The sequence below is a fragment of the Podarcis cretensis genome (genome assembly GCF_951804945.1).
Source record: "Podarcis cretensis genome assembly, chromosome: 13".
NCBI classification, from domain to species: domain Eukaryota; kingdom Metazoa; phylum Chordata; class Lepidosauria; order Squamata; family Lacertidae; genus Podarcis; species Podarcis cretensis.
In genome coordinates this window covers 11,658,194-11,670,593 of record NC_137182.1, presented here as the reverse complement: position 1 = coordinate 11,670,593, position 12,400 = coordinate 11,658,194, and the positions used below count along the sequence as shown (strand labels likewise).

The 12,400-nt window shown below is 48.1% G+C and overlaps 1 protein-coding gene across 1 annotated transcript in view; it reads right to left on the bottom strand.

Annotated features, from left to right (window-relative positions):
- The window catches only part of LOC307200687 (amine oxidase [copper-containing] 3-like), a 31,855-nt gene extending 19,679 nt beyond the window's left edge, over positions 1 to 12,176 (bottom strand). The window contains exon 1 of the mRNA XM_079949459.1: positions 10,010 to 12,176. Within this exon, the coding sequence (XP_079805585.1) occupies positions 10,010 to 11,783 (1,774 nt within the window). The 5' untranslated portion in view covers positions 11,784 to 12,176. The remainder of the gene's footprint in view (positions 1 to 10,009) is intronic.
- Positions 12,177 to 12,400: the final 224 nt, after the last annotated feature.

The following is a 12,400-nucleotide window of genomic DNA, read 5'->3' as shown; positions in this document are numbered from 1 at the left end:
ACTCGTAACCTGGTGAACCGGGTTTGCTTCCCTGCTCCTCCACATGCAGCTGCTGGGTGACCTTGGGCCAGTCACACTTCTCTGAAGTCTCTCAGCCCCACTCACCTCACAGAGTGTTTCTTGTGGGGGAGGAAGGGAAAGGAGAATGTTAGCTGCTTTGAGACTCCTTCGGGTGGTGATAAAGCGGGATATCAAGTCCAAACTCCTCCTCCTCCTCCTCTTCTTCTTAAGAGCAGTAGACTCGTAACCTGGTGAACCGGGTTTGCTTCCCTGCTCCTCCACCTGCAGCTGCTGGGTGACCTTGGGCCAGTCACACTTCTCTGAAGTCTCTCAGCCCCACTCACCTCACAGAATGTTTGTTGTGGGGGAGGAAGGGAAAGGAGAATGTTAGCTGCTTTGAGACTCCTTCGGGTAGTGATAAAGCGGGATATCAAATCCAAATTCTTCTTCTTCTTCCTTTGAACCACTTGCCAGTTTTGTTCCCCTTTGGGTGAAATGGGTGTGCTGATGTGATTGAACAGAGTCCCAGAAAACGGCAGTAGCCCTCCTAACAAAATCAGAACAACACATTACCAGGTGACAGGAAGCCATGCCGTGCAGCACACCAAGAAAGTTCAACCGAACTGCAGCTGCCCTTTGCGGAAAAGCTTGAGGTAAGCCTGGGGGGATGTAGATGACAGATGTGCTGGTCAGCAACTGCTATGGGTTGAAGAATTAAACCCAGAAGTCAAGTTGCAGAGTGCCTGGGGAGGTCAACAAGATGGATGAACAGCTTTTAGGCTGGGACTGGGAAGTTTTTGGTGTTGCAGTTAGGCAATTTTAGATTCTGGATGCAATGGTCTTCCAGGAACCCTCCTCTTGAGATGGTAATACATACGGCTTCAGAATTTGGTGAGCCAAACTCCTTCTGTCAAGTGGGAATCTGGACTTCTGCTCCAAAGCCCTGGCCTGAATGGAGCACTAGGAATTTTGCAGTTACTTGCAGAGTTGTGATGCTTTCTGTGTCTAGGTGTGTGGGTCAGCAGCATAAAAAGCTGGAGAAATGGGAAAGGTTAAGGGGCAGGGGCAGTGACGTAGTGTGGTGGTGGGGGGGCATAGGGGTGGTTGCCCCGGGTGCAAAATTGTTAGGGGTGCAAAATTGGCACAACACCTGGTGCTGCCTTTGTTGAAAATGCTTTCTCCATGCGAGCCAGGACATGATCTCTCCAAAGGGTCAAGTTCACTGCATGTACGGTGTTAAAAGAAAATATTATGAAGATGATGTATAGATGGTATTTGACTCTTGTAAGATTTACCATAACAGTGATAATTTATGTTGGAAATGTAAAGAAAAGGAGGGTACTTTCATATGTGGTGGACATGCCCCAAGGTGAAAGACTTCTGGGAAAAGATTTATAATGAATTGAAAAAAAAATGTTGAAATATGCATTTATTAAGAAACCAGAGGCCTTTCTTCTTGGAATAATAGGTTTGGAATTGCCCATGAAAGATGTTAAGTTGTTTTTGTATGCCACAACTGCAGCAAGAATTTTGTTAGCTAAGAACTGGAAATCACAAGAAGTCCCAACAAAAAATGAAGGAAGTGATCTCTCCAGACAACGGAATGACTCTTATTTTCTTATCTCTGCAGCTACAATCTCTCCTGGGTGAACATGGACGCTGTTAGGCAGTTGAATGAGCATGTGTACTCTGTCTGTTTCCCTCCCGCAGCCCTGGCAACCCACATTATGCCACTGGGCAGGAGGCGGATTCACAGCAGCAGTTGGAGCTTGGGAAAACACAGTCTATTTTGGAAGTCCAGACACAGAGGTAGAGGTGTTCGTTTTCGGCTTGTTCACACTCTGGGGACCAGTGGAAGAAAAACTGCAGGAGTTAAAGCTGGACCTGTGCACAGACCAGGAGATAACCCTGAATTGCTGGCAGCTGATTTAAGTGAGTCAGCCATGCTGGTCTTCAGTGTTGAAACATATCATTAGTTAAAAACATGTTCAGGGGCCTAGATTTGCAGCTTGGTAGAACTTTTTTTATGTACACTACTACAGCAGCAAGGATTCTTATCGCAAAGTATTGGAAGACACCAGATCTACCCACTCTGGAAGAATGGCAGATGAAGATGACAGACTATATGGGACTGGCAGAGATGACTGGCAGAATCCGAGACCAGGACAAAGAGACAGTGGAAGAAGATTGGAAGAAGTTCAAAGACTACCTTAATAAATATTATAAAATTAATGAAGGCTAAAAAGATATGGGTTTAAAAATTAGTGGTTTGCAGGGGCGTTGATTGAGGAAAAAAGAATAGAACTATTAAAAATTATGGGAAAAATGGGAATGGATTTGCTGACAAGATAAATGAGATTAGGATACAGAAGGGGGAGGTGTGAGGAGGTCGGTGAAATTAGGTTTAGAAAATAAGGTTTGAATTTATACTTGTTTTTGCTTTGTTTGTTGGTTTATGTATGTTTTTATTGTTGCTTGTGTTTGTGTTTATATGCGTTTATTTGAAACTTTAATAAATATCATCTTAAAAAAAAATAGATTTGCAGCTTGGATCAAGGCATAAATTAAGGTCGACGCAGGAAACAGTTTGAATGGAAAAAGCAGGAGCCCTTCCTTAAATGTTGGAGGGTATGTAAGCGCTGAATAAAGAGGTCTTGAGAACCACATTTGGCTGTCAGCCCTGAGACAGAAGGACAGGCCTCATTCAGTTCAAGACAACAAAATACATCAAAGTCTAACAATGGGTCCAAGAAAGGAACCTCTGGGGGGAAATTACTTAATATATTAAAAAGAAAAACATACATACACACAAAAAAGACAGTTAGAAACTGGGAATTTGAGGATGGGGAGGTACAAGCACCCACCGTTTCCGAACACCTCAGCTGAGCAATAGCTATTGTGTTCAGATTTGAGGCACCACAATGTAAGGAGCCGGCGAACAAAACTGGAAACGATTCAGAGATCTGTGATCATAGTTAAAGCCAGCACTAGATGAAAAAGCGGAATGAACTGCAAAACATGGAAATACAATTAAGGCAAGGATCCAACAGACTGCAGGACTAGTTTTTTCTTTGTTTTTTTTTTTGAAGAGGTTCTTGGCTTTCCTTTTCTCAAAGCCCAGCAGGCCCACCTCACGCTGGGAAAGGAAGATTTCAAAGGAGTTTGTAACGTGCCATTGGTGGGTGGAGCGGAGGTCAACTATTTAAAGGGTGAAAAGTTAGAAAAACACCAGGCCAGCACAAGGATAAAGGGTGCCATCACGGGAGCCGATTTTTCAGCACCGATTCCAGCGCATGCAAGGAAGCCGCCTCAGGGACTTCTGCCACCTGAGGCGGTTTCCTCACACCGCCTAATGACTGAGCCGGCCCTGGTTTCCCGGATGCGTCAGGCGTGCGTTCGGTGTGGGTGTACCCAGCCAATGAAAGCTCAAAGGCTTCTCCTTAGAATTGACGTAGCCTGTTATTTCCTGAGCGAGGGGCCCTCAGCACCTCTCGGGGCCTTTTGTCCTCAGGGCAGCTTTCCAGGAAACAACCAGCAGGAAGGCTGCAGTTTGGGAACCTTACCTCATTCCTAGAGCAATGGTACAAGGTTCCCCCCCTCCCAACCTCCCCTGCCCTGGACAAGAACAAAACAATATATCCTCCAGAGTCTAGCCCCAGCTTGGTGGGGCCTAGATGTCAACATGTCGCCTTTGAGGAGGGACAGCTGGCTGAGAGACTGCAGTCAAAGAACCTGATGATGCTCCCAGCTGCAATGCGAAGCCTTTTTTTGAACTCAAAACATCATAAAAACACTCCCCTGGCCCAACGTGGTTGAGGTCTATGAGTGGACCTACCCATTGATCTGCAATGTCCGGCAATTGCGGGTTGGAAAATATTGGTAGTGGAAGGTATTAGCGGCTGAATGATGTTCATCCATGAACCACATCTGTGGGGTCACCAATACAGACCCTCCAAGTGCCCCGATTTTTATTCAGAACTAAGTCCCACTAAGTCCCACTTTGCTAACAAAGGTCCATATAGTGAAAGCCATGGTTTTCCCCGTAGTGATGTATGGAAGTGAGAGCTGGACTATAAAGAAGGCTGATTGCCGAAGAATTGATGCTTTTGAATTATGGTGCTGGAGGAGACTCTTGAGAGTCCCATGGACTGCAAGAAGATCAAACCTATCCATTCTGTTTTGTTTTTTTTTTTAATAATATTTATTTAAAATTTTCCAGAATAAAAAGGAAAGATAGCAAGAAAGAAAGAAAAAACAAATATGATTTACACTTGGTTTCAGTGGCATCTTTCCCGGACTCCCCCCCCTCCCCCTCTTGTATTCCATTTCCCTTAAATTGATTCCACAGATTCTTACCCCAAATTTTAAAACCTTATTTGTAATTTTAAATAACCCATTTATTCCAAATTAATTTATCTTATTTATCTTAATGAACCATTTCTCCTTATATTTTATATAATTCCCTAAGATCGACCCCATTTCCCTTCCACGAATTCCCCTATTTTCAAACAACAAACATGAAAAAAGTAAAGAAAGAAATAATATATAATTTTACAGCCTTTGGATTCCAAATCTCCCCCCCCCCCATTCCCCGGTTCCAATCCCCAAAGTTCATCCATTGTCTACTGCCAGCCTGGTGTATCCACGTCTATATCTCAACTCCACTTTGCCGTCTTTTGATAGCTTTTAATTTCAGAAAGTCCAATCTCGAAAAAACTCTCAGAAAAAGTCATTGTTCTTCCATCCAGACCTCTATGTTTAAGAGTCTAACTTAAATTCTATTTCTTGGTCCTTTTAAAGTCTGGATGTTCCAAATACTCCGGCTCCAAATTTGGTCCAGCTCTTATTCCTCAGGTTGCTTTTTCCTGTTCTGCTGCAGAAACCTTCTAATTCAGAAACTTCTTGTTCTCCACAGAGACTTTTGTTATTCAGGAACATAACTTGCGTCAAGTCCCTTCCTTTCTTCAATAGATAAATCCATTGTCTCCTTTAGTATAGAAACCTCTGTAGACAAAATAATGCTTCGTTTTTGCAGCTTTCCCAAGAGATAACAGATCCTGCTCAAATTCATAGTATTTTTCCACTTGCTGCTACTGTTGCAATGTCCCAGCCTCCCTCTAGAGGGAATATGGTAACTTAATTTCTTTCAAAATCAGACCCAAAAGTCAAATAACTTGTTGCCTTTATTTCCAATAATTTATGTCCAAATTGTAACAAATCTAACCAGCAAAGCCATCGTAACAAAGTTCTCTTTTATTTTCCTGCTTTGACAGCTACTTTGACAGCTGTCAAAGTTTCTGTGTCTCTTCACCAGTCTCTCATAGCGGATCGTTCCCGGTTCCCGGGGGGGTTGCATTTTAGTTCCCACAAATCAGTCTTCTCCTCCAGCACAATTATTGTAATTTCCCTTCGTGAAGTTAAAATTTTTTCTCAGGTAAACAAGTTCATCTCTCGATCTTAGTTGTCAAATCCTTGCGTTGAGCCATCTACAACAGGGGGGGGGACTTCCTTTTTGCACTCCCCCCGCTCCCTCCAAATTCAAAGATCAAATTTTCCTTTTAAGTCCAATCAATTTACTCACGGGTTGTTCCTTTTAGTCCAAATCCGAAATTTTCAAAGAAGAAGTCGTTGCTCTCCACTGAATGGCATGCGGCTTCGCTGGGCAGGGGAAGCATTGGACTCACAGCACCACCACCACCCCGTCACCCGCTCCGCAGCCTTTAAAAAGGCTCCTTCACGGGTCGGGGGGCGCAAACGGTGCCCGCCGATTCACCAAGTCCATGGGCATCTCCGCCCATGGTTTTTGAGGGTCCCCGCGTCGCCGGCACGGCAGGACCCGACCCCTACCCAGCCGCAAACCTATCCATTCTGAAGGAAATCAAGCCTGAGTGCTCACTGGAAGGACAAATCCTGAAGCTGAGGCTCCAATACTTTGGCCACCTCATGAGAAGAGAAGACTCCCTGGAAAAGACCCTGATGTTGGGAAAGATGGAGGGCACAAGGAGAAGGGGACGACAGAGGACTAGATGGTTGGATAGTGTTCTCAAAGTTACCAGCATGAGTTTGACCAAACTGCGGGAGGCAGTGGAAGACAGGAGTGCCTGGTGTGCTCTGGTCCATGGGGTCACGAAGAGTCAGACACGACTAAACGACTAAACAACAAAGTCCCACTAATGGGACGTGGGTGGCGCTGTGGTCTAAACCACAGAGCCTAGGGCTTGTCAATCAGAAGGTCGGCGGTTTGAATCCCTGCAACGGGGTGAGCTCCCGTTGCTCGGTCCCAGCTCCTGCCCACCTAGCAGTTCGAAAGAATTTCAAAGTGCAAGTAGATAAATAGGTACCACTCTGGTGGGAAGGTAAACAGCGTTTCCGTGCGCTGCTCTGGTTCGCCAGAAATGGCTTAGTCATGCTGGGCATATGACCCAGAAGCTGCGAGATGAGTGCCGCAGCCCCAGAGTCGTCCGCGACTGGAGCTAATGGTCGGGGTACCTTTACCTTTTAAGTCCCAGTAAGTTCAATTGGATTTACTCTCTGGTATGTTCCTGATCATTCCCAGTTTATTATTATTATTGTTGTTGTTGTTGTTATTGTTATTATTCCCGTCTTTTTCCCTGACAGGGACTCAAGGCATTGTACAGTTAACTTTTTCCCCATTCCATTCATCTGTGGAAGGTGCTGCACACATTCCCTTCCCTCACACATTTTTTTCCTTTACAACAACCCTGTGAGGTAGGCTCGGTGGAGAAGTTGTAACAGGCTCAAAGCGACCAATGTAGGTGTGCATATGACGCACATGTGTGCGCCAGGATCAAAGGCGGCAGATGCTTCCTGACGTAGAACAGAATGCCCTGTTTTCATCGGAGAAATGTTGGAGGGTATGATCTCAGCTTGAGGGGGATGGCAACCACATCTAGAACAGGCTGAAAACTATTATCTCTGAGCCTGTATCTAACTACAGCACCTATCAGGACTGCGTTTGTTTCTTGACCAGCAGCCCATTACTGATTCTAGATACTGGTTCTGCGCTTCCAGAGCCTCACCTAACTGGGATGGAAATGATAAATGGAGCTGGGCGACATCTGACTGGCACAACTAAATTCCAAATCCTTAGATACCTTTGCAGAGAGGCTTCAAGTACAGTGGTACCTCGGGTTACAGACGCTTCAGGTTACAGACTCCACTAACCCAGAAACAGTACCTCGGGTTAAGAACTTTGCTTCAGGATGAGAACAGAAATTGGGCGGCAGCGGGAGGCCCCATTAGCTAAAGTGGTGCTTCAGGTTAAGAACAGTTTCAGGTTAAGTATGGACCTCCAGAACGAATTAAGTACTTAACCCAAGGTATCACTGTAGTGCAAATCCTGGCTGCTTCACACACATTCTGCAAAAGTATCACAGGAAAAATGGGGGCGAGGAGGGGGACCAGATCCACTGAACTGCCTTCTACTATATGGACAAGTTAAAATATAATGTTACGAAGTACTGGAAATTAGGCTTAAGTTGAACACTTGGGGGGGGGGGGACACCTTCATTCTTACGAACGCTTCTGCACTGAAAACAAGTTGATTGTGGAGATGGTTGAATGTCCATTGCTGGAAATTTCCCAGGAAAAGCTGGAAAGGAATCTGTTTATCCTTTAAGTACAGGATGTTCTGCTCACAGCATCATTGGACTCCATACTGATCTGTCTTTATCTCGTCTATAGCTCATTCTGAATTCATTTGGAACGATCACTGCATGTTCCCCACAATCCTTTACACTTCAGCTGAGCTCTGCTTGACTTTTCACGAAGTCCCCATGCTTTTTGCTTTGCAGACACGCTGACAGGGAAACCTATGACCTATCCTCACCGCCTCAAAAATCAGCTTTTGGCCTGCCTTTTCCAGGTACGAACCACATCGACATCTCTGCTGCAATGTTCATATAAGATAGATAAAGGGACCCCTGACCATTATGTTCAGTCGTGACTGACTCTGGGGTTGCGGCGCTCATCTCGCTTTATTGGCCGAGGGAGCCGGCGTACAGCTTCCGAGTCATGTGGCCAGCATGACTAAGCTGCTTCTGGCAAACCAGAGCAGTGCACGGAAATGCTGTTTACCTTCCCGCCGGAGCGGTACCTATTTATCTACTTGCACTTTGACGTGCTTTCGAACTGCTAGGTTGGCAGGAGCAGGGACCGAGCAACGGGCGCTCACCTTGTCGCGGGGATTCGAACCGCCAACCTTCTGATCGGCAAGTCCTAGTCTCTGTGGTTTAACCCACAGCGCCACCTGCGTCCCATCACATAAGATATCCTGGAGCAAAAATCGCTTTTCTCCTAACCGGGAGTAACGCGAAAAGGTTTTCTGATACAATACCACGATGATTTCCCCCGTAAGGTGTGTTTGGCATAAAACGTTTATTCATTTGTCTTGGATCCTCTCTGCTTTTCATGCCCCAGCTCCTCTGTGGTACCCGTAACACAAACCCCATCCCTCTCCACCTCAACCTCTTTCTGCTGTTGCCCACTTCCAGCCGCAGCTCACTCATTGGTGGCGCTTATGGCCCAGAGCCCAGTGCTCTTCATTCCCAGAGGTGCTGAGGACAGTGGCCCAGCAGGGCAAGGAACTGGGCAGCTGAAAAGAGGACACTCCAGGCAGCAGCAAGCAGCCACCCATGAAGAACACCACTGCCACCCTATTCCTGCCTTCTGGCTTTCAGCTGAGGCCTTTCCCTGCCCCATCACTACCAGGGATTTCTAAGCACTGACTCTCCCCAGGCACGGACCAGGCCTTGGGGCAAGTTCAAGTGAGCAAGGGGCACAGGCAGGGAGGAGCGCATTTGTATGGGACCCAATCCCTTTGCCCTCACTAGGGCTTACTTCTGAGGAGGCCGAAGCAAGTCATCAAGGCCACTCGGAAGTGTATCTCCTGCCTCAAAAGGAATCCATCCATTTGTAAATCTGCAACAGGAAGCCTTGCTCACTAGCCACTAGGTGGCACTGCCTACAAAGCAACAAAAGCTGCAGTGTTCCCCTCCTTCAGAGATGATAAGGAAGCCTGCTTCAGAAGATGGGAGGGCTGTGCCCCTGGGCAACTGATCTGCAGCACAGCTGATAGTTCAATAGCACAGGCCACCGGGTCTATTATCTTAGCTTCGCAAAATAAACACCAAGAGGCCACCTCTGGAAGTTGAGAGTTGGGGTGGGGCGAGGACTTTGGACAATCTTTCTAGCATATACATGAGCCAGTATCTTGGCAGAACAGGAAAATATACCAATGACTCTCCCCTCCGCCCTGCATCCCCACTGCTGGCAGATTCACTGCAAGGGACAGAGACATTATTGAGTTCTCCATGGTTCAGAGGACCCACTGATGCATTTGTCGGAAAGGACAGAGAGTCCGCTGACAGGCAAGCACAAGGAAAACTAATACAGTGGTACCTCTGGTTATGTACTTAATTCGTTCCAGAGGTCCGTTCTTAACCTGAAACTGTTCTTAACCTGAAGCACCACTTTAGCTAATGGGGCCTCCTGCTGCTGCTGCTGCCGCGCCGCCGCAGCACGATTTCTGTTCTCATCCTGAAGCAAAGTTCTTAACCGGAGGTACTATTTCTAGGTTAGCGGAGTCTGTAACCTGAAGCATGTGTTACCTGAAGTGTATGTAACCCGAGGTACCACTGTATTAAGACTAAAATTAAGAGAGGGAGGCTGAATTTCTTGGTCAGTGCTCTCCTTTTGAGTAGCATTCTTGGTCTTCTCCTACTAGGTGCAAACGACCGTAGGAGTTGGAAGGGACCCCAAGGGACATCTAGTCCAACCCCCTCAATGCAGGAATCTTTTGCCCAATGTGGATCTCGAACCCACGACTCTGAGATTAAGAGTCTCATGCTCCACCAGCTGAGCTATCCCAGGGTGATCCATTCGAGCCTCCATCATAGACCAAGAACTATCCCACAGCAAGAACGGGACACTGCAGCAAGACACAGAGACAGCTCCAGGCGTGTGAAGGTGAAAAAATGCACACACTTACCACCAACGTCCAGGTCCACCTTGTAGCTGACGAAGTGGGTGTGGATGTTCCCCAGAGTGTGGTCCCCAACCCGGTTCCCGTAATCTAACCCGTCGCCGTAGAGGAAAGATGAGCTGATATAACCGGAGGCTCGGACTTTGCTTTCAATGGCCCCGTTGGTGTGGAAGACGAAATCCCAGATGTAGTCGTAGTTGCCTATGCTCGAAACCGAGCGGAAGACCAGCGCGGTGGCAGGCAGCCCCCCATAGAAAACGGAACGGAGGTGGGAGTAATGGCGTCGGAGCGGAGCGCCCAGGTCCTGCTCAAACACACACAGGGCGTCGCGGGTGACCAGAGGCCTTTCCGCTTGAGCTAGGGAGCGGACGTCAAGGTAGGTCGCGGAATAAGGACAGTCGACACCTCGAACCAAGGGGAAGGTGAGCCTCCCAATGCCAAAGCTCCCGTCCATGTAGCGGATCGACATCCCCCCAGGGCTGTTGGACCCGTAGACCGACATGGTGTCCTGCACACTGAGCTCGTAGGCGACCCTTTGGCCTTTGAACCGGATGTCAAAGAGACGTGGTCCTTTGCTCACATCCATCCTGAAGGCGAAACTCCAGAAGGAGGAAAGGACTTGGTTGCCCCTCACGCTGTAACGTGGCCCCTGAGGCTCGTAATTCACAGGGCCCGGCCCGGCGGGGAAAACCTTAGGCTTCAACGAAGCAAAACCTCCTTCAGCCGGGACCTTCTGCACCTTCTCCACTTGCAGACGTCCCTCAGCAAATTCTCTCTCCAGCTCTGCCAAGTCCCGGAAATACCGTCCGCCGTAAAACACTTTCTTCACAGCCCAGAGGGAGAGGTCCAGGCTGCTGTGATCCAAAAGCACCTCCAGCCCAACTGGGTGTAGGAAATAGCCGGTGACGTTCTGGAACAGGACGAGCCAAGTTGAGCGATCTCCGGACTTCAGTCCCCGCGGAGAGGTGGTCATGGCGGCGAGGTTGGTCCCGTCGTAGTCCAAGACTTGCTGCATGAAACTCGGAGCTGTGGGGAACGCCACCCCATGCAGAAAGCGGGCCATCTGCTTGTATTCGGCATCCAGCGGGGGCCTGCGATAATAAGGCAGCGGCCCTCCATATTTCTGCACCGTCACATCCCGGTGATAGGTCGGCTCTGGGAGAGGTCCCACCACATACTCGGTAATGTTTGGAGCAGGCTGGTTTCCAAAATACACCACAGCCAGCGCCTGTCTAGGAGGGCGGATTCCTCCGTGATCCAGGAACGCGAGGGACTCGGCTTTGGCTGGCAACTGCAAGTCAATGGAATAAATGCAGTTGTCGGAGGGTCTTGCCTGTGAAGCATCTTCCAAGCTCGCCCCAAGGTTGGACTTCAGGTACAGCGCCACACGGGCCATTTCCTCCTGCGACAGATCTGCAAACACCTGGCTGCAGTCGCTGTGGAGATGCTCCGGGAAGCTCTGCGACTGGTAACCGCACCAGGTGGCATTTTCGCCTCTGGTCAACAAGACGCAAACCAAGGCAAAAATCACAACCAAGGCCAGGAGGAGCATGAAGAGAAGAGCTTTGCCGTTCATCTCTGCAGCAGCCGTGGAAGCTGCAAAGCATTGATGGAGCCCGGCAGTGGCGGTTGCAGCTCCAAGCAGCTCCTTTGAACTCTGACCAGCTGGATTAACAGAGCGTGGAGACAGAGGTGAGGCAGAGACAGAGGGAGGGGCTTGCAGAGGGTCAGCAAGAGGCAGATGGCCCCAGGTTTCAACTTGTCTTGCAGAGATGCTCATCCAGAGGCAGAGGTATCCCAGGGATTTACAGCAAATGGTGACTCACTAGACAAATCGCACGCCACTCACTCCTGGCTGCTGGTCGAGTCCAGCCAGCTTCCTGGGGAGTCTGCAAAGCCAGGGTCATCAGATACTTGCAGGTTCGCCATGTTTTGTACACTAAGCAGCTGGCCCCCTCTTCCTCCCCAGTGTAGCCTCTTAATGCTCAGAGTGCAAGTGTGTTTGCTCATCAAAACACTGATATCCTGCCTCTCACTCATTTACGAGATCCAAGGCAGGTAATGGCATGACCCAAGCGCAAGCTTACGAAAGAGTCCCAGAACGTTTAATAGGCCTTATTCCCCCAAGGGAGTGAGTTTAGGACAGCAGCCTAAAAACCCTGCTAATGCAAATATAAAACTGAGGTTTAAAAACAGAAACACCGTCACAAACACTAACACAATAATAAAGCGTGCCCTTGAGCGGGCCGTTCCTTGCAAGATGCTATAATATGCACCAGGCTTGAATAAAAAACCCGATGCATCTTGATCCATTTAAAAAAAAGGATATATTTCTGCCAAGCAAACACGCATGCGAGGAATGCAAGGTCCCTCTCCCTCTCTGCATTCTACAAGGAA